This window comes from Rhincodon typus, chromosome 28 (genome assembly GCF_021869965.1).
Source record: "Rhincodon typus isolate 14 chromosome 28, sRhiTyp1.1, whole genome shotgun sequence".
Classification (NCBI taxonomy): Eukaryota; Metazoa; Chordata; class Chondrichthyes; order Orectolobiformes; family Rhincodontidae; genus Rhincodon; species Rhincodon typus.
Window position 1 is genome coordinate 20,842,190 of NC_063359.1, and position 27,971 is coordinate 20,870,160.

Sequence of the window (27,971 nt, forward strand, 5' to 3'; positions counted from 1 at the left end):
GGGGAGGGAGGGTGGAATCTCAGCATCATTTCGGGTGCACAGTTGTGGGACTTTGAGAGAAGTTTTATTTGGAGTGCTCAGTGAAAAAGGAAAATGCAGGTGAGGGTGATGGAATGAGAAGTTGGAGGTGTAGGGTCAGGGTGGCTCCTTTAAGCGGGATGATTGACGGGGTTCTTGCAGTGTTTGTCTAGATTAATCCAGTCCGCCCTCGCTCCCGTGCTCGAGCAGGGACACGAGCCTTGGAGCTTCAAGAATCCGGAGGAGGGGAAGGTACAGTGTTTATATCAAAATCTCCAGCCCTTCAACTCTTCACTCGCTTATTTTTTTGATGCCACCCTCATTTCTCTTGAGCAGAAAGGGAGCGGGTCTGTGTGTGTATGTGGTTTATTTTATATTGTGCGTGTGTGGAGTTGGTTTTCTCTTTTATTTCTGTTTGGGGCGCTCGCTATCACAATGCTAGATCGGCGGGTTTTCTCCTCTCTCTCTCTCTCCCTTTGCTAGAACCGTCTCCAGCGCTCCGCCTAGACAGAGACAAAAACCCACACAAGATAGGCACTCCAGCGAGGCCCGGAAACCGTTGTAAAGGTGGAGAGAGAGGGAGGGAATATAAATATGAAATTGTTGAGGTGGAAGTTGGCGCTGGCGTGTGTTTTCTGGAGCAGCAGTGTTGCTGTTCTCTGTGCGTGTGTGTTACTCTTTGTTCAGGGTAAATCTAGAGCAGGCTTGGCTTTGTTCCATTACAGCACTAGGCCCAAAAAGGCTGCAGTCTGGCTCCATTTACCAACACATTACAAATGATGACTCCCCCATTTGTATTTCACAGGTTCGTTTTTCTTTCGCTTTAAGAATTATTTGTGTAGTAACTTTAGTAAGGAATTTCGTTATGTTTTCGACTTACAGGACTGTTGATATTAGGAATTGATATCCTAAATTGAACTCTCTTCTCTTTCTTCCACCACCCGCCCCCAACCATGCCCTGATATTTCACAACAGATGCTGGATGAGTTATTTAAAGTACCACTGTACTGATTTGTACGTGTTATTTTTAGTTCGTCTGTCTTACTGCAAGTTCGTTCCTGATGAATTTTAAAATGGTTGTGTGCTGCGAATTAATTCTTTTAATTGTGCTGTAGTGTTTTGTGGGATAGCAGAACACTACTTCATGTACATGCTGTTCAATTTTTGCACGTGTATAGCTTCAATCATGTCCTTTTATTAAATCCTGTAGTTTTGCTTTAGTCATTTTATTAGGCAATGAAATGACAAGTGCTTCTTCACCACCTACTTTTACATAGGGCACTTTTTATCTAGTTAGTCCTGTGGAGCAGAATGAAGAACATAAAGAATGGTGCTTTTAAGCACAAATTGATGTAGTAAGTTAAATACAAATATAACCTGAGATGTAGTGCAGATGTTCTACAAATAACAATTATGTTATAGTACCCAGTAATTTCTATTAATAATATTGAGGGAAAATTATTTATTCACCTATCTTAATCTCAAGCGAATGCAAAAACTTTCAGTTTGTAAAACGTGTTAAACATTTGACTTTTGAGATAACCATCTGCTTTCATTAACACTTATCTACAAAGTTACAGAAGCTACTGTGAACTTGTAAGAAATGGAGACCCAACAATGAGTAAATTAAAATGCCCTTATAAAACAGGGCAGACTACAGCAGTGATGACTTAATCAACACTAATGCTTTTTAAACACAACTTTGTACTCATTTCCAATATCTCATCCATGCTGTAGAAAGAAGCACACCTCCTCTTGTTTGGAATGGCATATAATATTAGTTTTTTTTTTCTGTCAGGTGAGTGCATTACTGTGATCTTGTGTGATGCAGAGGTTTTACATTGGTGTTTTTTTAAATCAGAAAAGGCAAGTGAAATGTGAAGCAGTCCATAGAACATAGAGAATTGAAACAAGGAAGGATTTTTTTTTATCAGAGAGGGAGGGAATGAGAAGGAATGGGACTAATGTCCTGTCCTACAGGGTGATTCTGTCCTGGTTCTGTCAGAATGGAAGACAATAGTTCATCAATATTACTTTTATCATTCATCAGATAATGTCCTTCATCAGAAGGGGCACTGTTTAAAAATATGCTTTGTTATTTTGCATCACAAATTTTGGTAAAAATTCTGTTTTAGTTCTGACTGTGTGCTTTGAGGTCTATAAGGAATAATTAGTGCGTTAAAATGAGATCAGATAGCAGTGTTAAACTAATCTTGGTAGAAGTACCGAAGGAATTGAGTTGTTACAGTATTGATTATTGCTAAATTCTCAAGATAGTCTCTTTCAAATGTACCTCACTCTAAAAGTATAGGAACCTGACTTGAACAGTTTGTTTATTCCCTAATTGATGTGATTCCATGAATTTGCAACTTTTTAGGGAAAAAACTGCATGCATCGCATTTAATTTTTGTAGTTCCTACCAGTGATAACTTGAGAAGAGAAAAAATATGTATAGAATATGAAAAAACAATTCATTCAGCCGTGCAGCCCATACTGCATGTGAGCTGTTTCTCATTCTGTGAATCTCACCTCATGCTTTTCATGTTAAAACATCAAAAGTCTGTAGATAGGGCTAAGTATTTTTGTTTACACAGACTTCATGAACAATGGAGTCTAAAATTTTGGTACTTTTGATTTTGAACCCACAATGACTTGGCTTTATTTCCTTCCACAACACATTTACATGACATTCCTTTTTTGTTTAGAAGGTTCAAGATTCCATATTTATAATATATGAATTCTTAACCCCACCCATGCCAGTACTGGCTTTAGCATTCAAAATGGCCATCTGCCCTTTCTGCACAAAGAAACAAATCCCAGAGAGTCTGCAAATCTGTCACAGTTGGTACTGTAGCCTGAGTGGATGCATGATTGCTGTTTGGACCCATCTGTCAAATGGCCTGATCTGCAACAATGAAAAATCAAAGTCAAGACTGGGTCAATAGATAATGACTTATTTTTGGTGCCTTCTTAAGCGCTTAGAGAATGTTTGCATGATTGTGAGATTGTGCTGTGCAATTCTAATATTTTTTTTAAAAGGTGATATTTCCATTAGCTATAACAAAGGTTCTTTTGTCCTAGATGATCAAAGGTTAACAGTTGCTTGTGTGAAATGGGTACATTTTGTCAATAGAAAATAGCAATGAGTGTGCATATTGTACAAATCCTGATTAGAAATTTATGTCACTATCTGAAGCTAAAAATATCAAGTTTGTCATGTATCAGGGTCACATCTTCAATCTGATTTACCTCCTAGCTGAGAAATCTCCAAAGATCATAAACTCAGCTGCAACCATATCAACGTTATAACCATCAATTGTTATTGTTCAGTCCTTGGGCTATGGTATCATGACAACTCCATGCTTGAAGAGGGTGTTAATAGAGTCATCAATTTACAAGTCTTGGATAGAATTATGTTTTACTTTAAATTCAAAATTGTTGAAGGAAAAATGTTTGCTAAAAATAAGTCTTCTGGAGGCAGCTTTAGAAAATAAGGTGACTGGGTTTTATACTTGTCAGAACTGACAATGAAATCAAAATTGTTAATTTTTTAAAATCTGAGAACATAACGCAAATAATGGGTAAAGAGGTTTAAAACTGAGAAATGGGGCAGTATTGAATTATCTCTAGAGAAAGAGTGTGGGTCTGTATTGTTATATCAACTGCAGAATGCAGCATCTTTGAATTAAGAATTGAAATTAAAAAATAAGTGCTAGCTGATTTTTAAAAATGATTGTAATGATGAATAGAAGCTTTAATTGTAACTTTTTTGTACAAAGTGCAATTTTGGAGTCTTCTGTTCTATGAGTGTTATCTTTATGTGAATAAATATAGTGCAAACTGGCTCATTGATATTTTTACAAAACCTGAGTCAATTCCTAAACAAGGGGCCATCAGAAAGGTTTTAAAAGAAGTTTTGATTGGAACTCAAGTTTGGTGTTAGCTAAAAGTTTGAAAAATGGTAAGACAAAGGAAAGGCTGATGTTTGCGTTGCTGGAAAGGAATGAGTTAAATTAGATGGCTTTCAATGAGCATATGTTTGATAATGTTCTGCAGAGAAGAAAGTTTGGGTGAGGGGAAATGCCTTGGTCATGCTCATTGTCATCCCTGTTCTTCCAACCACAAAAGCAGATGGACACACAGCAAACAATCCACTTCAGAAAGGATGTCTTCATATCATGCATCTTTTGGCTCAAGGGATAATCCTTGAGAGGCAGCTCCTCCAATAAGTGCTGCACATGAAGCTCCTGTGTGATATTGTAGATTGTTCTTAGCATTGACGTAATTTATTAAGCCACTGTTCATCATGTTGATGCATGTTAGCACAGAGGAGGCCTTGCCATTTTCCTTACCGGTGACTCTCTAGTACAGTGTTCAAAGTTTTTAGGATTTTCATGTTGCGCTTTCAAGCATTCTTGAAATGAGCTTTGAGTGTCATACTGATCGGGTGCCAGTTATTACTATTAATAAAACTAAAATTGTAATGGTGAAAGATTGGAAGTAATGTACGTGTGTGTGATGTTCAAAAGATAAGCTTTTTCTTGTATCCTGCCGTGGAATACAAGTCGTGTTTGGAGTTTCTCCTTCCGCAGTATGATTTGGTTTTGTTAGAGATGAATTGTTGAGGGATGGGGAATGGTATTTGGTACAAAAGAAGATTCCTGAAGGCACCTTAAGACGCAGAGGAGGAGGTAAGAATCCCATTGTGATGAAGTGATGTTGACACCAATAATGTTAACTATATGAAGGAATAAAGTTGGAACCATTTGAGAAAGCTTTATTTTAGAAAAAAAAACCATCTGAAGAATTCAAAGAAATGGGATTTTTATTGCTGCTTTGAGAAAGACGTAGAAGGTATAACTTGTCATGGAGGGACTTGGGGATATGAATAATGAGATTGTAAACCTCACCTCCTCCTGCAGACACATGTTAATGATTTCATATGGGGGGGAGGACGGTAGACAAAGTCAGCCTTACAGAGCAGAAGAAACCCTTCAACCTATCAGATTTGTTTCAACCTATCTACGCTAATCACAACTTTCAGCACTTGGCCTATAGCCTTGAATGTTATGACACTCAGGTGCTCATCCACATACTTTTTTTAAAGATAGCAAGGTCTCCTGCTTCCACTGCCCTCCCAGACAGTGAATTCCATATTTCCACCACCCTCTAAGTGAAAAAAACTTCTCCTCAAACCACCTCTAAACCTCCTGCACATCATCTTAAAGTTACACCCTCTTTGTTATTGAATATTCAGCTAAGAGAATCAACTGCTCCTATCCACTCTGTCCATGCTCCTCAATCTTATACACTTCAATCAGGCCACCCCAATATAATGGATTTGGTAGGGTAAGCAAATGGTGCCACTTTAAAATGTTTTTACCTTTTTAGTTGGGATGGTCTCAAAAATCAGCATAATCCTTTTGTTAACAGGGCATTTATTCATAGAATTGGAGTCAAAATAACTTCATGTTCTCCCTTTAGTACCACAGCTTTAAGAATTTCCATTAATTCTTGTTGTAATTAGGTGACTAGTGTGACCCAGTTCTGAGGGAAAGGATTAGTGGTGCTATATCTTAACACAATAACTCATTTGATCTTTATCTTGGAGCAAATTACTGCAGATGAAGGATTTTTTTACTGAAAACAAAAAAGTGCTGGAAATCACAATGGTTCAGGCAGCATCCATGGAGAAACAGAGCAAGCTAACGTGTTGAATCTAGATGACATTTTCATCAGAGCCGACATGAAGTGTGTGGAGGATGCGGCATTTGTGCTGTAGTGGGGGGAATAGAGTTGGAGCAAAAACAAAGTTGCTGGAAAAGCTCAGCAGGTCTGGCAGCATCTGTGAGGGAGAAAACAGTTAACATTTTGGGTCCGGTGACCCTTCCTCAGAACTGATAGAGTTGGAGTGCTGGGGAAGAAAGGTTGCTAATAGTGCAATTAAGTGATCAGAATGTGATAATGGTGTGTCTAACTGCCAAACAGGAAAGAACAGTCCCATTGGAGTGGGGGAAGGGAGCGAGGACAAGGTGATAGAGAATGCAATGAGTAAAGCCAAAAGAGAGGGAAGGAATGGGAGTGGATTCACAATCTGAAGGTGCTGTATTCAATATTAAGTCCAGAAGGTTGTAAGGTTCCTAGTCTGAACATGAAATATTTTTCTTCCTGTGATTCACTGGAGCATTGCAGCATGTGTTTAAAATGATATCTTGAAATTGGTCCAAAAGAAGTGGGGAAATAGAAACAACTATTTATGCCTTCTCACTTAAATCTGAAATACATGATGATAAACATTTTGGCGAAGTATGAGAAACCTAGATGAAACCATCAGTCATACCCTCTTCACATTCTTCAAAAAAAAGCATTATACTAAACTCTAGCATCAAGGCAGCTTTCGAGTCTCCAATTTGTAAAGTAATTGAAATGCAAACATGAAATCTAGGAAATAAATTTGTTTGTCATTATAGAATAGAAGAAGGTCATTTAGCTCCTGAGCCAAATCTGCCCTTTTCTAGAGGAATCCAGTTAGCCCCTTGCCACTACTCTATCCTTGTAGCCCTGCAAGCTTATTTCCCTCCTGCCTTTCCAATTTCATTTTGAAATTATTCTGTTTTGATTTTAACGTTCTCTTTCTTGGTAAACACTGATGCAAAATACCTCAGTATTCTAGCCTTGCTGTATCGAAGCATATTTTTTGTCCCTTATAGACTCCACCCCATCTCTTACTATCTGCTTATTATTGACATGCAGGTTAAAGATTTTGATGTTTCCTTTTTATGTTGACTGCCGTTTGATTCTCTCTTTGCCAGTCTGCCTTTTAATTTTTTTTTCCCTTGGAAATTTTTGCAATTGGTTGGATTCTCACTTTAAGAATTCACTTGCTTTGCATCATACACCCTTTCTATTTCATATTCCCCATTTTGTTTTTCATCTAAGGAGCCCTGGTTTTGGTTTCCCAACCTTTCACCTTTGTTGTAGTATATTTAGCCTGAAACATCTCCTCCTTGAAGAGCACTCTGTTCTTCAACAGTTTTTTGTTAGTCTTTGGTTCCATCTTACTGTAGCTAAAACCCTATCATCCCATTGAGCTTAGAATCCTTCCAATTTTAGAATTTCTATTTTAGGTTGTTTCTTATTCATCTCCATTATGAATATAAATCTTGGTCAATCATACACAGTACCTGCTTCAACTCAATGAAATAAGTAACAGTCATTTGCTACCTTGAGATAATCAGAGTCGACCTGTCTAGTTCAAAATATAAAGTCTGGCAGTTAACTGTTAATTAGCATTAATGGGTGCATTTTCCATGGCAGTTTCTCTCTTAATCGAAGTCCACTTACCAACCAAACAGCACTGTTGTCTCATGCAGTACAAAAGGGAGGGTTTAAGATTCTGGGGCATGGGGATCAGTTCTAGGGAAAACAGAAGTAGTACAAGCTGGATGGGTTGCACCTGGGCAGGTTGGGAACTGATTCCCAAGGATTTGCCATTGCAGTTAGGTAGAGTTTAAATTTAAAATGGCAGGGGAATGGGGATCTATGCATGGAGACAAAAGAGAAGGAAACTGAGGCAAAAACAAATGACAGGTGGGAAATAAGAAAGGTGCTAGGCAGAGAATTCAAGGCAAGAATCAAACAGGGCCACAGTCAAAATAATGCGAACAGGACTAAAAATGTTAAAAAGACAAGCCTTCAGGCCTTGTGTCTCAACAGAGCATTCACGTGGATGAATTAGACCAAACAAATATAAATGGGTGTAATATAGTTGGGATCACAGAGACGTACCCTCAGGATGACCAGGGATGGGTATCCAAGGATTTTCAGTTTTTAGGAAGAATAGCCAAAAAGGAAAAGGAGGTGAGATGGCATTGTTGGTTAGAGAGTAATATTGAAGGAAACATCCTTCCTCACGATTGCTTTAATGAAGTGGAAACTGTATAGATAGAGCTTAGAGACATCAAGGGGGCAGAAAACTGTAGTGGGGATTGTAGAAAGACCCCTGGCTGTCTAGTGGTAATGTTAGGGAAGACATTTTAAACAGGAGATTAGAGATGCAGGCAATAAAGATAGACCAGTAATTATGGGTGACTTTTTAATCTGCATGTGATTGGGCAAATCAAATCAGTCGCAAAAACATAAGAGGAAGAATTTCTCAGGTGTGGACAGGATGATTTTCTTGTCCTATATGTTACGGAATTAACTAAAGAATAGGCCATCCTAAACTGGGTATTATGTAATGAGAAGGGAAGAACTGACTATCTGGCTGTGAGGTCTGGGGAAGCGTGACCATGATAGAATTCCTCATTTAAGGTGGAGAGCGACATTGTTGATTCTGCAACTAAGGTCCTGAACCTAAATAAAGGAAACTACAGTGGTATGAGGTGTAAGCTGGTTATGATCATTTTGGGAATGTTGCTTAAAGCTATCATGGTGGATGGGCAATGACAAACATTTAAAGAGTGCACCGAAGGAACTGCTACAATTTTTTTTTTATTTCTGTCTGGCAGAGAAACAAAATGGAGAAGATGGCCTGACTATGGCTAATGAGGGAGAGCGTTAGATTTGAGGAAGGGGCATATAAATTGGTCAAAAAAGCAGCAGACCTTAGAATTGGGAGCACTTTCAGATTTCAGCAAAGGAGGACGAAGGGATCGATTTAAGAGGAGGAAAATAGAGTGCAAAGTAACCTTGAGAACATAAAACTTTCTGTAAAAGCTTCTATAGGTATGTGAAGAGAAAACATAGTGAAGACCAATGTAGTCACTTACAGTCAGAAATGAGAAGTTCGCAATGGGAAACAGAGATGACAATTCAGTACATACTTTGGTCATACCTTTTACAAAGAATGACAAACAAAAGTCCCAAAAATGCCAGGATGTAGTGAGAGAAAAGAACTAAAGGAAATGGTGTTGCGGAAATTGGTGGAATTATCAGCCGACAAATCAACAGGACCCGATTAAATAACATCATACAGCACTTTAGGTAGTAGCCCTAGGAATGGACAAAACGTGGTGTTAAATGAGTTGGCTAAAAAGATTAGAATTAAAGGACAGAATTTCCCTTTCAGGCAATATTTAACCTCTTCAAGGTCTTACACTCGTTTTTTGTGGCCTGAGGAATGGCAGAAGGAATTCAGTGCAGATAAATGCAAGGTGTTGCATTTTGGTTAGACAAAACAGGGCAGGGCTTACACAGTTAATAGTGGGGTCTGGGGAGCACAGGCATGTAGTTCCTTGAAAGTGGTGTCACAGGTAGACAAGATGGTGAAAAGTGCATTTGGTACACTTGCCTTCATTGATCAGAGCATTGAGTACAACAGTAGAGACGTCATGTTGCAGCTGTACAAAACATTGGTAAGGCCATGTTTGGAGTACTGCGTAAAATTCTTGTTGCCCTGCTGTAGGAAGGATATTATTAAAACTGGAAAGGGTGCAAAAAAAAAATTACAAGGATATTACTGAGACTGGAAGGTTCAAGTTGTAAGGAGAAGCTGGATAGGTTGGGACTTTTCCCTGGAGCATAGGAGGCTTAGAAGTTTATAAAATCGTGAGGGCCATCAATCAGGTGAATAGTCAAGGTCCTTTTCCCCTGAGGTAGAGAAGCCCAAAACTAGAGGGCATAGGTTTAATGTGAAATAGGAAAGACTTAAAAGGGACCTGAGGGGCAACCTTTCACACAGAGGTGGTGCATATATGGAACCAACTGCCAAAGGAAGTGATAAACGTGGGTACAATTTATAACATTTAACATTTGAACAGTTACGTGGATAGGAAAGGTTTAGAGGGATTTGAGGCAAATGAGACTAGTTCAGTTTAGGAAACCTGATCAGCATGGACAAGTTGGGCCAAAGGGTCTGTTTCTGTCCTGTACAAATATGACTCAGAATCTGGCTATAAATTCTACAAGCATCATAAATTGCACATACTGCAATCCTTCCTGGACACTGTGGAAACATCTTGAGTCACATCCAGTCCAATTTCTCTGCGATCCTTAAAGCATCATAAGTGATGAAGGTACCTTTTGAGATTGGAGAACTACAAAAGCTGAAAGAATTGGCGGGAGATTAGTTTGCTCAAAACAGGCTGAGTATTAATTCACTCTGTCTGAATATCAGTTTGCCTAGTGCTTGAGGCTGAACTTGAGAGCCATGTAGTCTAAGTGTTAATCCTCAAGAGCCCTGAAACTACGACTTGCTACGAAAGCTAAAGTATTTATGAAGAACCTCTATTATTTTGTAAAAAGCTAAATGAGGAGAAACTTGATGTGTGTTATTCCTCTTAAGAATTAACGAGTAGGTGGTGATTTTCAGAACTGACTAAATAACAGATGTCAAAGCTGCAAGTTATATTTTGTCTAAGAAACTGATTAAACGTGATTGCAGATTGAGATTTGATTCATTTGGTTTACTTCCTTGCGTCTATTTTGTATCAAATTATAATAATCAATCCAATTTTCTTCCATTGAAATAAAAGTAAAACTACTACAGGTGCTGGATAAACTGAGCAGGTCTGCCAGATCCTGTGGAGAGAGAGTGAATTTTGAGTTGAATGTGACTCTTCGGAACTAGCAGTGACTTAGATTCAACTCCATCTTAACTCTGTTTTGTCTGTCCTCAGATGCTGCCTGACCTGCGGAGTGTCTTCAGCACTTTACCTGTTTTTATTTCAACTCGATTTAAATTCTGCTTTGTATTGACCAGTTTCATAGCAAGAAACTGGGAGCCTTTTTAAAATACCCTTGAACAGGTCTGAAAGACACATCCAGATCAGGTAGAGATGGTGTTCTACAAAAAGGCATAAGATTTCTCCTTTTGGTTCCCCACTAGAATAAGGTCTTATCATGATCTAATTAAAATTTCACATTTCACATGGATGTTTAATGTACAATGTTATGCTTCCAAATTGTTAAAGACACAGTTGTTTACCTAATATCCTGTTTGTGTCCTGCATAGTTTTCAGGGCTAGTGTTAAGACATTATATTAACATCATTAACAAAATGTTAGGTCATGATTCTTTACTGAAAGTCATGGCATGGCCCATTGTATCACTTTCTTTTTGATTTTAGTGGGAAGTGTGTATTCCGTTTATTTGTAATGTACTAGGTATTCAGAAATGAGATTTGAGTTTGTATAGCAGCTGGTACAATCTGCTGCTTTAAAATGGTTCAGGCAAACCAGATACCGGATAAACCTGTTTTTGAGAGAATTCTTTAATGAGAAGTTAAAATGGAAATGTTAAAGAATCATTCAATGCCTCAAGTCATTTTTGTTTTGCTTGTTTGGTTGGTTAGCAGTGATGTTGTGCTGGAATTGTATTTAAATGTTGGTTAGGCCATGGCTAGAGTATTGTGTGTAGGTCTGGAATTCACATTATAAGAGGGGTATGATTGCACTGTAGATGATGCAGAGGAGATTTACCAGGATGTTGCTGGGCAGGAGAGTTTCAGTTATGATAGATTGGACAGACTGGGTTTTTTCTTCTTGGTGCAGAGGAGACTGATGGTGAGACATAATTGAAATGTATAAAGTTAAAAGGCATAGATGGGGTAGACAGGAGATATCCTTTCCCCTAGGTAAAGGGATCAATGACCGGGGGTGAAGTTTTGTTCAGATGTTTGTTCATACCATTTAAATCTCTAGATGTAGACTTGCAATACCGAAGCATACAAGGTTATGGGTCAAGTGCTGGAAAATGGGTTCAGAATAATTAGGTGTTTTTGACCAGTGCAGATTAGATGGGCTTAAGGGGCCTTTGTTTTTGTGCTGTAGCCATCTCTCTCTCTATGACAACCCATTTGGGATGAGGATAAGAACGATCAAATTTTATTAACTTTTTTTTTGTTTGCAGTGTGTGAAATAAACACTGGATTTTGATATTTAAAAGTGGTGAGCTTTTATAAACAATTGTCCTTGGAATGGAAGTGACACTGCCAGGGCTGTAATCCTTGACCGTCTCTAACTGCTAGACTGCTTTCCTGAATTACTGTAATTTTGTGATGGTTTTCTTACTTTCCTTAAGATTTGGAATGAAGGAACAAATGCTTGATCCATGTTAGAGTGCTGTATGACTTGAAGAACTTGCAGATGACAACGTCCATATGATGATGCTGCTGTTGTCCTTATTCCTAGAGACTGTTGCTGGTAAAGGCAGTGAAATTAAGTTTGCATCTTATAAATAGTGCTTGCTGTAGTCAGAGTGCCAGCAGTGGATGTTTTCAGTTATGAGGCATTAATCTCAGACCACTTGATCTTCTTATAATATTTTAATATTGTATTCATGACGACTTGAGTGTTGTAGTTGATGGAAAAACATCGATGAGGCATTGAGCCTCACCCTGCTGCTGATATCGCTAATCCTGTTCAGTTCTAGTCAGTAGTGACAGCCAATAGGAATGTTGGTGATGGAGTTCTGGTGACAATGCTAACATTAAAGATTTTTAAGTGTGGTGGGCAAGGGAGGAAGGATGAGAAGTTAACAAGCTTAATATTGTTACCATTTATAATGTTGCCTGCCACATAGCTAGAATGTAGATGCTGTTTAGGTCCTGGCATAAGCTGATTTGTGCTTCTACGTTGTCAGAAAGGAGTTGTGAACTGAACTGAATGTTGTAGAACTGTCACTGATCAGCGTGGCATAGAAGAAAAGGTAAATGAGGCAGTTCAAAATGGTTCACCAAGATTTGTTTTCATTATCAAGAGAAACTGATTTACTTTAGTTGCAATTAATAGCTTCTAGCAATAATGAACAACCGTTGTGTGTGCTGGGAATGGTGCCAGCTCCTGAATGGTGTTTCCATTGACCTCCATTTTCCTAGGATTTACTGGTGCTGTAGTCTTTTAACTTGATATCCTCAGTCAGGGAGGTTGATAATGCCACTAGTGGTGCATGTCCAAAATCAAGGCAAGGTAAGAGCTTGTATCAGAGATAGTAGGAACTGCAGATGCTGGAGAATCTGAGATAACAAGGTGTAGAGCTGGATGAACACAGCAGGCCAAGCAGCATCATAGGAGCAGGAAGGCTGACGTTTTGGGCCTAGACCCTTCATCAGAAATGGGGGAGGGGAAGGGGGTTCTGAAATAAATAGGGAGAGAGGGGGAGGCAGGTAGAAGATGGATAGAGGAGAAGATAGGTGGAGAGGAAACAGACAGGTTAAAGAGGCGGGGATGAAGCCAGTAAAGGTGAGTGTAGGTGAGGAGATAGGTCAGTCCAGGGAGGACGGACAGGTCAAGGGGGCGGGATGAAGTTAGTAGGTAGGAGATGAGGGTGCGACTTGAGGTGGGAGGAGGGGATAGGTGGGAGGAAGAACAGGTTAGGGAGGCGGGGACGAGCTGGGCTGGTTTTGGGATGCGGTAGGGGGAGGGGAGATTTTGAAGCTTGTGAAATCCACATTGATACCATTGGGCTGCAGGGTTCCCAAGCAGAATGAGTTGTTGTTCCTGCAACCTTCAGGTGGCATCGTTGTGGCACTGCAGATGGCCCAGGATGGACATGTCGTCTGAGGAGTGGGAGGGGGAGTTGAAATGGTTCGCGACTGGGAGGTGCAGTTGTTTATTGCGAACCAAGCGTAGGTGTTCTGCAAAGTGGTCCCCAAGCCTCCGCTTGGTTTCCCCGATGTAGAGGAGGCCACAGCGGATGCAGTATACCACGTTAGCAGATGTGCAGGTGAACATCTGCTTGATGTGGAAAGTCTTCTTGGGGCCTGGGATGGGGGTGAGGGAGGAGGTGTAGGGGCAGGGAAAAGTGCCGGGTGTGGTGGGGCTGGAGGGGAGTGTGGAGCGGACAAGGGAGTCACGGAGAGAGTGGTTCCTCCGGAAAGCAGATAAGGGTGGGGAGGGAAAAATGTCTTTGGTGGTGGGGTCGGATTGCAGATGGCGGAAGTGTGGGAGGATGATGTGTTGGATCCGGAGGTTGGTGGGGTGGTACGTGAGGACGAGGGGGATTCTCTTTTAGTTGTTATTGCGGGGACGGTGTGTGAGGGCTGAGTTGCGGGAAATGTGGGAGACACGGTGGAGGGCGTTCTCGACCACTGAAGGGGGGAGGTTGCGGTCCTTGAAAAACACGGACATTTGAGATGTACGGGAGTGGAATGCCTCATCCTGGAAGCAGATGCGGCGGAGGCGAAGGAATTGGGAATAGGGGATGGCATTTTTGCAGGAAGGTGGGTGGGAAGAGGTGTATTCTAGGTAGCTGTGGGAGTCGGTGGGCTTGAAATGGATATTGGTTTCTAGGTGGTTGCCCGCGATGGAGACAGAGAGGTCCAGGAAGGTGAGAGAGGTATTAGAGATGGTCCAGGTGAACTTAAGGTTGGGGTGGAAGGTGTTGGTGAAGTGGATGAACTGTTCGAGCTCCTCATGGGAGCACGAGGCGGCACCAATACAGTCATCAATGTAACGAAGGAAGAGGTGGGGTTTAGGGCCAGTGTAGGTACGGAAGAGGGATTGTTCCACGTAACCTACAAAGAGGCAGGCTTGAGTGGCTTTGATGGATCCTGAAATAACCTTTAGCGCACAGTGTCTTGGTGTGACTTGATGGCACTATTGATTACTAATGCTTTATTTTTAATTTGTGATGAGGTAATTGATGAAGTGATAAATTGCAGGATCGGAGCTTTTCTTTAAATATGACAAAAAGATTTTCCATATTGTTAGCCGATGCCAGGTTTTTGGCAAAGAGGACAGCTAGATCTGGTACACAGATCTTCACTGCAGCTGGGATCTCAACCTTTGCTGTGTCAGTATACCCCGATATGTCTTAATGCTACCACTGAGTGACACAAACTGGTTGGATGTTGAAATCTATTATGATGGAGGCTTCAGCAAGAGACCATGCAGGACTGTCTCTGCTTGCTTTTACTCAAAGCTACTTTCAAACATTTTTGGTGTCTGTTTGACTCAAAGGTAGCATTCTAGCCTCTGATTCAGAAAGCCTCTCTCGGTGCCAGAGTACATGAAACAATACTTACTAAACAGGTGATGTTCATATTTTAATCCAAGACCCTGTCTGCTCATTCAGGTGAATACCAAAGATTCCGTGACACTTTTTTTAAACTAAATAAGCTGCATTTGCTTTAATGAATTATGGGGTACAGATATACCTGTTTCTTTTAAAAACAAATGGCGAGCACCTCTGTCTATTCTTTGAAAGCTATTGCATAAATGGATAATGAATCCAATGAGACATCGTGCTCTGACTCAGAACCTGAGGTGCGATTTCATAGGCCGAGGTATCCAGAAGGAAGCTATGACTATTATCCATGCATAAAGCTAGACCTTGGTAAGGGAGAGAAGTAGAGTTCCTTGAGGCAGAATCTGAGACCCCCCTCCCCCCACCCCCATCATTTTCAGCTACTTCTTCAATGACCTTCCCTCTATCGTAAGGTCATGTGTAGATGTTCACTTGAAGAGCAATGTTCAGCATCATTCACGGCTCCTAATACTGGAGCAGTCCATTTCAAAATGCAAAGATCTGGGCAATATCCAGTTTTTGGCTGACAAGTGGCAAGTTACATTGTTTGGCACTTCTGTGGCACAAGTATCCATCTCCAACAAGAGAGAATCTAATCATCACCTTTTTAACATTTCAAAGGCAGTGCCATTAGTGATACCCCCGTTATCAACATTCTGGGGGTTAGCGTTTATCAGAAACTGAACTGAACTGTACTAACTATATAAGTGATAGTAGGAACTGCAGATGCTGGAGAATCCGAGACAACAAGGTGCAGGGCTGGATGAACAGGCCAAGCAGCATCATAGGAGCAGAGAGGCTGACGTTTCGGGCCTAGACCCTTCATCAGAAAAGGGGGAGGGGAAGGGGGTTTTGAAATAAATAGGGAGAGAGTGGGAGGCGGATAGAAGAGGGATAGAGGAGAGGATAGGTGGAGAGGAAACAAACAGGTCGAAGAGGCGGGGATGGGGCCAGGAAAGGTGAGTGTATAAGTACTGTGGCTACAAAAGCAGGTAGCTAGGAATCTTGCAGCAAGTAATTTACTGTCTAGTCCACCATCTTCAAGGCACAAGTCAGGAGTGTATTGGACTACATCCCAGTTCCCTGGATGGGTGCAGCTCTAACAACACTCAAGACATCGTCTAGGACAAAGGAGCCTGCTTTGATAGGTACTGGATCCACATGCATTCCACTACATGCCCTCCACCACTGACACACCGTAGCAATGTGGTGTGCCATCTATCTATAAAATGCACTGTAGAAACGCACCAAGGCTGTTTTATCAGCACCTAGTAAGACAGGGCCACAGATACTGGCAATACCAAAACCTGTCAGTTCCAAACCACTCCCTATCCTGTCTTGGAAATATGTCATTGGTTCTTTTAAGTATTACTGGATCAAATTCCTGGAATTCTTTCCCTAACAGCATTGTAGGTCTGTTTGCACCAGTGGCCTGTAGCGGTTCAAGGAGGCAATTCATTGCTTCCATAGCTAGGAATTGGCAGTAAATACTGGCCCGGTCAACAATGCCCACATCCCATGCATTATTGTTTTTTAAAAAGTGAATAATTAAGAATGGGATTATCCCTTTGACAATATTATGTAAGTACGGTATGCTTTAATCTCAACTCTTTTCACTAAAACAAATTTCAAGTAATACAATCCTGTGCATGCACGTTTTTGACAGTTATACCACTAGATCGGTTGAGGAGGAAAGATGATTGATTTTAGTCCTGTGTTAAGCGCAGCTTCTGAAACTTTCTGAACACCTTGTTCCTGATCCCGAGGTTAAAGGGAGGAGTTTCGATGCTTTATGTGAGGGCCTGCCAATTTCAAAGAAGTATCGGCATAGTCTAGTAGACGACAGATTAATGTGTAATGCAGCATACCCCAGAAGGAAAATGTTAGGAAGAATTTTAATTTTTAAAAGTGGAATTTTACACAAAGTAAGAATGAACTTTCATGTAAATAGACCCCTTCTTTCCTTCCCCATGTGGATTTCACAAATATTTTGTCACTTAAGTATTTCGCATTCATATGAGCATACAAATTAGGAGCAGAAAATGGCCTTCTGGTTCATCTAGTGACAAAACTTGTGGAATACAAGTTTTAAGTGTTAATTGATGTGCAAGTTTATGTATTTCAATGCAAATTTAAAATTTATTATGGACCAGACCAAACCCCCTCAAAATGTATTAAGATGATATTGTGTTCCACATGCAGTTTGACCAAACTACCAGGCTTGAAGCAAAACACTATAGATAAAATGCAAACAAAAGAAAGCAGAATTGGAATAATTTAACAGAATAATAGATTATTTAACTACTAAACAGGAACTGATCCAATACAGTAACGTCCCCTAAACACCCCCTTGGCAAAAGCAAATTTGTTAAAGTTGATTGTCTCGTATGAAATTCTCCAGTCCAGGAGGAAAGAACATAGAGAGAACAATGTGGGTGGGTGTGTGTACATACATGCACACGTACACGCATGAATGTATGGCTGTAGCAGGGGTCGGTGCGTAGCAGCATCCAAGCCCCACTGGTGACTGAGCACTACATTATCATCCTGGTTCTATGGGAACTTGAGCCCACTCCTTCATGGCTATTGTTCCAACGTGTTTGAAAAAACCAAAGGCCCCTCAAGCTGTTTATTGGTTTGGAATAGACTGCTTGTTGCCTCTGTTTCAACCTCTTTGCGTTCTTAAAAAAAAAAGGACAAAATATACCCCTTCAAGCCATAGAATCATCGCATAAATTCAGTTTGAAAAAACTTATCAGCTACTGAAGATGGAAAGTGGACAAATGTAAAAATATTCAGTCTCTCATGCAGTGTTAGTATCTCTACCTCTGAGCTGGAAGTTCTGCGTTCAAGTTCCACTTGCCCTAGGGGTGTTAAAATATGCCCAACTTGATTTAGTGTTCATTTTTTTAAAAAAGTACACTCTACAACAAGCACAACATTTTGTCCTTTTGCACTTGTTTAACAAACAGATAACATAATAAAATATTTTCTGCAGTAGTACGACTTGTTTTTCTTTTTAAGTCTTTTTAATTTAGATATGAATTTGCTGTAACTATACAAATACTTACAAGGACCCTCATACACAATTTGTAAACTTGGGTTAACTACCCACATCTTCAGTTTAAAAAAAGCAGAACCCTGAGTGACATTCCTTACTGTTTAATGAAATACATAAAACTGTGCAATCTCTGAATGTAATTAAAATCTGAGACAAAAGCACTACATTTAAAAACACTTCAGTAAAACATTGTAACTATTACAAGTTCAAGTGTCGCTGCCATCTTGCATACAGCAAACTCTCACAAAAAGCTAGAAGATTAGTTCAACTGATGGTACTTTGGCTAATCTTTCTTCCCAAAAATTACTAGATTTTTCTGCTTTTTCTTATGGCAAAGGATTTTTAATGTCTACCTGAACCACCCAAACTGAGAAAATAGGCTTGGTTTAACATCTTACCTGAAGAATGGTAGTTATGTTTCTGGTAAAGGTCCATCAGTTACAGTAAGAGGTGTTCAAATTGCGGGCAGTGAGTCATGTGTTGTCCGAGTCCTGGCAAAATTCACTGTTAAAGTCCAATGTTTTGTGTACTCAATATTTCCCAACTATTGACTCAATATGGAAATTTGGAAAGGGCTGTTATTACTGTTGCTTCAGTTATACTAGACATTCAGATATGATATTAGACATTCAGATATGACACTAGCCATTTGAGTTTGTGAATTGTGTATCAGAAATTGTAACTGAATATGGATATGTATTTTAATTCCCTAGTATTCACCTATGTGGCCACAAAGATGAAATAAAATACTTTGATTATTTGGTGTTTACCTAAAGTGGGGCTTAAACTGATACTCCAGGCTCCATTTTTAACACTGTGATCTTTTATTTTATAATGAATTACTCATGTTTTTCCTTTTTGTTTTCTAGATTTGGAAACATGGCTCCAACTTCTGATGTGCTTCATTTTAAGTTTTCAAGCTATGGAGATTCCATGTTGCAGAAAATGAATTTGTTGAGGCAGCAAAAGCGATTCTGTGATGTCACAATCCGAATCAACAATGTGGCCTTCCTCGGGCATAAAATAATTTTTGCTGCATGCTCTCCCTTTTTGAGAGACCAGTTTTTGTTAAATGATTCAAAAGATGTCAGGATTTCACTTCTCCAGAGTTCAGAAGTTGGAGCACAGATACTTTTGTCCTGTTACACTGGTATCCTAGAGTTTCCTGTTAAGGAATTGGTAAATTACTTAACTGCTGCAAGCTATCTTCAGATGGGCCACATTGTAGAAAGGTGCACACAGGCCCTTTCTAAATATATTGAGCCAAAGTTGTTGTCGGAAGATCATGCGCACAACATAGGTGAAAGCAGCACTTCATCTACATTTCCTGAAACTTCAGAAAGACCACAAGAAAGCCCTCCACCTGATTCTGAAAAACACAAAATGGAAGATCTTATCGAAACAAGGGATGTCTCTGATTGTGAAACTGATTCAGAGGACAGCAACATTCGTATTGTTAAAGTGGAATCTCTGACCAGTGATATTCAAGAGAGTGAGAATAGTGATAGTTTGAGCCATCTCTCAAATAATTTCAGCAATAGTGTGGAAAGAGCTGTTGCAAATTCTCCGGAATCCCAGTACTCTCTCATCAATTCAACTGTTGATTCAAGAAACAACAAAGTGGTGGATAGTTGCATAGAGAATTTTGTAGGAGATCCACCCAGATTGTCAGAAGTTGTCAATGGTACAAGCTTTATGCTGGCAGCCAATGAGTTTGAGTTGCAAGGTTTGAGTAGTTTTCCAAATGAGGAAATGGCTGCTGCAGGTGGGTTTTTATTCAAGCGTAACAGGGGCACAAAACTGTTTGCAAACAAAACGATGTACACTAATCATTTTAAAATGCAAGACAAATGGCTTCAGAAGCCCCACCATTGTAATACATGTGGAAAAATCTTTCAGCACCTTGAAAACTTCATTAGTCACCTGAAAACACACAAACTTTTCCTGTGTCTGCGCTGCGGCAAGATTTTCACACAGAAAAGCAATCTGACGCGGCACATCCGTGTACACACAGGAATCAAACCTTACCAGTGCACAATTTGTGGAAAGACGTTCACTCAAAAATGTTCTTTGCAGGATCACCTGAATCTCCATAGTGGTGACAGACCACACAAGTGTAACTACTGTGATGTGGGCTTTGCACATAAGCCTGCACTCAGGCGGCACCTCAAAGAACAGCACGGGAAAAAATGTGTGGATAATGTCACTGAAGGAAGCATTCAAGAAATTACTCTGGAAGTAGACACTATTGAATGACTGCAGTGTTGCTGAATTTGATCTAATATCTTGTTAGAAGGCCAACTGAACTTCATTGGCCAAGCAGTAAATCTAAACTTTTTGGAAAGGGTGATAGAAACAATGCACCAAATCAACATTATAGTGGTATTTCATTAGTGCGTTAGTAAATATGCAGAGCACTGCACTTGGAAGAAATGTTCTGTAGATTTCTATTCAACTGATGAAAGAGCATTGTGAACTAACCATTTTAATTGTTGTTTGATACTGTCTCTAATTTAAAAGATGCAGTTCTGTACTTTAAACTGTTAGAACTAACTGTGTTCCACAGGCCACTTAACAGGTGGCGTATGTCCTGTTTCTTACAGAAGTATGTTTTAAAATAAGACACTAACTCTTTTTGCATGTAGGCAATAGAGTGTACCTGGTTAATGAACTATTTGTCCAGGACTAATATCTAAATTATAAAGCTTTGCCTTATGATTATGTTAAAAATGGAAACAGGAATAGGCTGTTCAGTCCCTTGAGCCTTTTCCTCCATTCAGTCAGATCATGGCTGATTCGTACCTCAATTCCATTTTCAACTTTGTTCAATTTCCTTAGATACCCTGACCCAATAGCAGTCTATTGGTCTCGGTCTTAAATTCCAAACGATCCACTCTTCTGGTAAATAGGAGCTCCAGATTTTCACTGTTTTGTGGAAAAAAAAAGGTGCTTCCTAACTTCAGCCATAAATTGCTCAGCTGTAATGTCAAGATTGTTATACCCGTCTATACTTGATTCCCTTGCCAAAGGAAATGACTCTTTGAATTTACCATGTCTTAGATCCCCTTATTTTAAACACCCCAAGCGCATTGCTTAAACTTTTTTTCATTTTTTTTTCACTGAACTTTTCTTTGAAATTATGCTATTGTTTTTAAAATCTACTTCCAAATGGTCAGGGCACTGCTCTTTCCATTTGGTCCTGTCTTCCTGACTCTCGTCTGCAGCTTTGTACCTATAGAACATGCTATTTGGGGAAACTAAGTGACGATTAGTAGGCAAGAATATGTAGTTGTTTCTTTGGCATATATCTACCATTTAAAAGTTTTTTTTTTTCTAAGCGTAGTAATTTCTTACATTGGAACTTGATCTTGCTAGAATTGCTACACTAGTAATTCTACATCAGCAGTGACCCAGCATAGACTGCATTATCTGGGTGTCTGAAAATTCAATTAGAAGAATTTTGTGCTAATGATGTTATCATGGACATTGGCTTAAACGATTAAGCACATTACTTCTTCTCGTTTTGTGTTTTAACAGTCATATGTTTAATTTCTGACCAAAGCACTTAAATTTTGTTCTGCTATTCCTTTTTAAAGTTTCTAACATCTGTGAATAATGGTCTATTCCTTGAGGGCATTACAGAACTGTACAAAACTGATCTGAGGGACAGGGGGTAATTAGAGGCATTATTGCATGATTTATGTCTTAATTGAAAGTTTGGATTTTTGATTTGTCCAAATGTAATAAAATTAGACTATTTTGGAATTTGTCCCATTTCCCTTTCCCCTCAGGCCTTAAAAGAAACATAAAGCTTAATTTTTTTTAAAAAGTGAAATGCTGATGCTGTTCCTGAAGCCAGCACTGGCTGTAAAAATAGCAGATAAGCTCTTAGTGATGACATCATGGGAACTTAATCTGCATATTTGAAGAGGACCTCACTGGCCTAGGGCAATTTGCCAAATGAGGAAGGGGAATCTCTAAATGTTCTGTTCTATTTTCAAATGCCTGAACCTGGTTTCTATCAGAGGGGAACAGCTAGAATTAAGCCCTTGGTCTTGGAAGAGATGCTGAGAACTTTACCATCTTCATAGTGGATCTGAAAGAATAATTTCTCACTAATTTTCTCCCCTCTTGTCCTGCAGAGTTTACTCCATTGAGGTACGGTTTTATGGTTTTAACAATTTTACCAGGCACCCTCTAATATTTGGCTATTTTTGTATGCCATGGCAATGAACCTAAATTCATAAGTGACTCCAGTCTTGTCTTGTAATCTATTGTTCACATAGGAATTGCTAGATAGTGATCAGTAGTGGAAGCTGTGACATTTTCTTTTTGCCCCATTGCATCACCCTAGCATAGATGTGAGAGAATTATGAATTTTCTACATGCATTGACTTGGTAGTTTAAAAAGAGATTTCATTGGCAATTTCATCACGTAGCATAAATGTTAGATTCTGGCCTTGCTGCATTTGAAGTCTGTCAGGATTGGAACTATGTAAGCCGCCATTAAGCCCGGGTTTCTCAATAGTACCTTTTTTTTATTCTGAACTAAAAGATATGTCATGCCACATTAGCTCATGCCAGTCATAGTGTCTCGATGCATACTGACGTTGAAATTTTCTAGACAATACAATGTTAGGGATTTTTACTTCATGCCCGTCAGACCTCCCACTCTAAGGTCTGATCTGTCTTGAGTTGAAGTTTTAGATTCCGAACCACTGTGCTGCTGTATCTTTCATGTGTGCTTATGTCTACTTAATAGAATGATTGATTAACTATTTCAAGGGTGCTTAGTAAGTAAGGTACTCCTATTGGGAATAAATACTAAAATGGAAATCGTCAAAGCAAAAAATTCATCATTCGACTGAATCTACCTTGTTCTTAGTTGTAAGCAGTGATGTTTGTTTTTTAAATGTAGGTTTTGAATGCTTGAGTTTGACATTTGTGTGAAGAGGCTAGAAAAATGTTGGTTGTTGTTTTCGGTAGAGAATGTTATGTTTATGTAATAGAGGTTTGAAATTACGAAGGACTTTGATAGAGTGCAAAGGAAAAAATGGTTTTCACTGACGCCAGGGTCAGTTAACCAGTGGATGCAGATTTAAGGTAAATGCTAAAGAACCCAGAGCAGAGTGAGCTGGGAAGAGGAAATTAGATTGTTTTTGTAGTAACTTGTTACACTCCAGAATGTACTGTCTAAAAGGGTGATAGCAGATTCAAAAGTAACTTTCAAAGGGAGAGTTGATTAAATGTACACTTGAAAGGGAAACATTTGCAAGGCTATCTGTACAGAAGAGGGAAGTAATTGGATATTTTTTCCCCAGAACAGCTCTTCTATATTAGGGAAAAAAACTTCCCTGAAATGAATGAATAATATATACATTATACAAAAGGTATAGAAATAGACCATCATTCCAAATGAAAACATAAAAAGTAGAGGCCATCAAAACATGATGCTCACCAAGAAATCAAATAGAATCCTTTATTCAGTGATGATAATGTAGAACCTGCTACTTAATCATTTGGATGTGTTTTTAAAAGGAAGCAAGAGAGAAGAGGGTTGTACTGATGCAGAGTATATGAAGAATGAGAAAAGGCTCAGGAGGAGCAGCGTGATGATATTGGGCTGAATGGCTTGTGTACTGTAATTTTTTTTTTGTGTGGCTTTTGATTAACCATACCCAGGAAATGTATCCAGTTGACTCTGATATTCAGGTATATACCATAAAATTTCAAAACACCTTAACATAGCTACTTTGTAACATTCGTTTTGCTATTGCTCTTATACTGTCCTGTTCACTTGAAAATGAGATACACAAAACACATCCAGTTTTTTCAGTTGTTGAGTTCTTCAATGATCTTAGCACAGCTTTCATAAATCAATGGTCTTATTGCTATTCCTCCTGATATGCTTGAATGATTTAAGCAGTCCTAAAAATAATTTGAGACCTATAGTTTTCCATAGTTTGCACTGTTTCTTCCCCCAAGGTAACTTACTTAATCAGCCAAAACAGTGCAAAATATTATAGAATTTCAAGCAGAAATTACTTCCAGTATAATTTTGGCTTTATGCAATCTTTCTTTTGTGCTAGTTTTGAAAAAAAAACACATTAGAAGCTGGCCACACCCAGAAAACTGGCTATGCTCTTGATCACAATACACACCACTGAGGTTCTGCTAATTATGTCTGTTTACAAGCCCAGTCTGGGGATTTTATAACCTTTTTAGGCATGGGGATGCTAAATAACCATGTTTTTAAAAGCTTTTGAATAGATTTTAATTTAGTTAAACTGACTATATCAGCATGGCTGTGTATTTTGTCATTTTCAGTTGCTTAAAATGGGGCTACTCTCGAGTAGTAGACTTGGGTTAATCACAAGAAATAAGCACTTTTAACTATTTTCAGACAAATTAATCAAACACAATCACCACAATATTTAAAAGAAAAAGTAACTTTTTAATGTTATAAAGTGCTGTCCAATTGCACTGGTTTATGGCAAAATTTTATTTAGTAATATGCAAATGAACTTGAACAGAATGCAAGACAAGAAACATTTGGCAAAGCTACCACATTTCGTGTTATAGTCATCGATAATGGCCAAAACACACACTCCAGCCATGGGTGCATAATTGTTGGGTTTTTAAAATAATCTTCCTTCTGCAGTTTTACACTTCTGGGCAGTCATAAAGACTGAGAATAGTTCACTAGGAAGTTGTCTACTATTTCAGTTAGCAGTACTGGGCAGTAGAGATGTTTAGCAAAACGGGATAGGACTTGATATGTCTACATTTTACACCAGTTCTTATGTACCCAGTCTGAAAGCAATTTAGCACTTCTTCACAGAAGGCATCCATTTAATGTTTAGACTCAACAACACTACATTTTTGAAGGATCACTAATATTAACATGATGCACAGTTTCAGTCTTCAGTATGGTACATGCTACTGATTTTCCCCTTTGGATTTTTGGTAACTGTAGAGTTCCTGGCTTCTGTTAGTGTAATCTTGAGGTGCCACTTGTAGGGAAGGGGTGGCAGAAGTTTGTCAAGTATTTACAAAATTGTCTTCCATGTCTTCAATTTAGAGCAGCTACAAAAACCTGAAAAGATTCCTTTGAACACCCTTGTAGTTATGGCATGGAAATTTGTAGAATAGCACCCATTCTAAAAGTGCAGTGCTTGGGAGAAAATAGAAGTCTTGACGATCAAATGCAAAATTATTTTATATCATTCCAATAATAATGGACACTTTCCATTTAAAAAAAGTTTAAATGCTGAGAAGAGTTATCTCTTTAATTCCTAGCTTATTATGTTTGAAGGAGTTTTTTTTTTAGAAAGAAGTTAGTATTGTAGATGTGCATCCGTTTCCTAAGAGTTTAAATATCTATGTCATCTATAGGCTAATGTACAGGAAGTACAAACTCCATTAGCCACCACAGCCTGGATAAGTGGCGTTGATCAGAGAAATTGGTACATGAGGACTAAATTTTAATATAGCAATATTCCAGGCATGGGAGTAAAAGCAAATCCATGTTCAATTAACAAATTTGACATAAATTTCTTCTTGAGCATTGAAATTATAAAGGAAATTGGTGTTACCATGCTGTGTTAGGAGGTGACATCCAGGACAAGTTTTCTTATCCAAAAAAAAATGTGTGTAGATAATGATGATTCTGCTACTGTTGTATTGCTAGCCATGATTAATCATTACTAGGCTTGTATTTTGCAGATTTGATTCACACAACAGAAGTGGTTCATCAACTCGATTTTACCACATACTTGAGTTGCAAACAATATGTAATGAATTAGCATTTTGGGTCTTTGTCAAAGTGTTGCTTTTTGTTCATGCAAGACCATATTCAAAGTTTCAAACTTATAAAGGTGGCTGATCAATTTTTATCAGCAGGTAAATAGTACTGCTTTTAATAATCTGTCCATGTCTTTCCAATTCTATATGCAATGTCACCATTGTTAGTATCCTTGGACACTATAGGTCCTGAAATTAGATTTTTGGGTTACCTAGCACATTAACATATACCTCATCTGGAACAGTATTTGTGATTCTTATATATGTACTTTCACATTTGTAACTTTAGAATGTTGCAACACCTTCTCAGCTGTGGAATTTTTAAGTTCTCCATGTATGGATATGTGAGACTGCAGATACAGTAGTGGAATGAACCAATTTTGTTAATAGCCATGGCCAGTTAAAAAGTTTGATGTTTATTAACTTGCAAAGCATGTAAAATATATTTTCAGAAATTAAATATCAAAACAAGAAATGGTCTGTGGACTATCACCTATTTTTGGAGATCTCAAAAGCTTTATTGAATATCAGAATGCATTGTAAACTTCTATATCGGAACGATTTGCGTATGTGTTCAGATCAGTGATTTTCTTCATGTAATAAGGTGATATTCCTCAGCTAGGTCACCAGGGAAGAAGTGTTGAAAAAGGGACATCACTTTTCCCTCCCTGTTGTATAGCTTGTACAGATGGCATTGCCAGATATCTGGGTACATGGTATAAGTAGACTTCCTCAATCATAGGAACAAAAAATAGCTCCTAAACAAGGATCAAAATTATAACACTGCAGCAAAGCCTGCTATCAATTCTAGATAAATCAGCACTAACTGCTGTTTTTAAAAATTTTTGGATGAGGGGTCAGGAAAACGTTGAATCGGGTAGTTTCCAATCTGGTATGTATTGATATTTTGCTTCTGACTAAAAAGATGATTTGATTTAATTCAATTTAAATTTGTTCTAACAATTTGTACGTAATTCAAAAATCTTTGTCAATACTTAAAGATGTTGCCAAAGAATAGATGAGTTTTCAAAAATACAGTTAGTGCATTGTCAACTGTATTTCATCTCGCTTGGATGTCCTTTGTCACACTCTGCATTTTGACTGAAATAGTGCCTAGTTTCATATCTCATAATTTGATTTACTTGACACAAACTGTCTGTCTGTGTTAATTTTGGTACACCTGGCGATGTATTTGTCGCTTGGCCTAATTGTGTAAGGGTTAGTGAGAAAATGTGATTTTTAGTTCAAGTCCCATGTCCTGCAGTCACCTAGACAGTTTTGATATTTTTAAAATGCTACCTTCTGGACTGGGATTTGCAGATGTATAAAGTTAAGAATGCAGCATAATGTAAAGGTGTGTGACTTTAATTGTGCTTTGTTGATACAACCATTAATTCCAAGGTACTTGAAGTCAATAATTGTCTTTGCTGTCATTCTTGAAATAGATTAGTAGTACACTTTTTAAAAATGTCTAGGAGTCCTCTTACAGAATTTTATTGTTATTTTTCAGTTGTATCCTCAACCACGTTGCAATTTTTTTGAGCTGGATGTCTGCTGGAGTACATCTGCTTTATAGTTGAACTCTGATTTGTTCCAGTGTCTGCTGAGAACAATGAAAAACATAAGTCCCTAAAGGACATAAGTTACTTGCAACCTTTATTTTTCAAATCGTAAAAACAAATGTTTTATCAAAAGTACACCTAAAGTTAAGAGGCACATTTAGTACTCAAGTGAAAAAGTAGTTTCCTTATGGTACAGTGTATACACAAATGTTAAAAGATTATTTTTTTATTTTTTGCATATGTTATGTGAATAAATCAGTTATAGCCTTTTCTATTTGTTTTGTCCTAGCAGTTAATTCTGAGATGCACTGATGAAAAAAATAAACGTCCTCTTTTCTGTAATACCTGATTTACACATTCCTGGTGGTATAGTATTACCACAATGGCAGGATTTTTTTTTAACAATAGCAGTATTCAGATTTATTCACTGGAAAACAAATTCACTTAAAAAAAAATAAACTGCTTTGTAAATGAAGTAATTGAGCCTTGCATTTACTGTGTACAAGAAAGCATCCTACCTACATGCAACACCAAATGAGCTAACATAGCTGAAGCAATCA

At 38.6% G+C, this 27,971-nt stretch overlaps 1 protein-coding gene across 3 annotated transcripts; it reads left to right on the forward strand.

Moving 5' to 3' along the window:
* Positions 1–11: 11 nt before the first annotated feature.
* Positions 12–27,971, forward strand: zbtb26 (zinc finger and BTB domain containing 26). 3 transcript variants are annotated; one of them, XM_048613573.1, is made up of 2 exons: positions 12–99; positions 18,916–27,971. In XM_048613573.1, the coding sequence occupies exon 2, from the start codon at positions 18,926–18,928 to the stop codon at positions 20,300–20,302; it is 1,377 nt and encodes a 458-aa protein (XP_048469530.1). In that variant the 5' UTR covers positions 12–99; positions 18,916–18,925; the 3' UTR covers positions 20,303–27,971. The 3 variants fall into 3 exon arrangements, with proteins under 3 accessions (XP_048469530.1, XP_020384116.1, XP_020384115.1); XM_020528527.2 differs by lacking the exon at positions 12–99 and adding an exon at positions 202–270; XM_020528526.2 differs by lacking the exon at positions 12–99 and adding an exon at positions 416–823.

Coding starts and splice junctions, on each gene's coding strand:
- zbtb26 (XM_020528526.2), top strand. CDS start 795: ATGATGACTCCCCCATTTGTATTTCACAG. Junction 824..18,915: donor CCCCCATTTGTATTTCACAG/GTTCGTTTTTCT, acceptor TTTGTTTTCTAG/ATTTGGAAACATGGCTCCAA.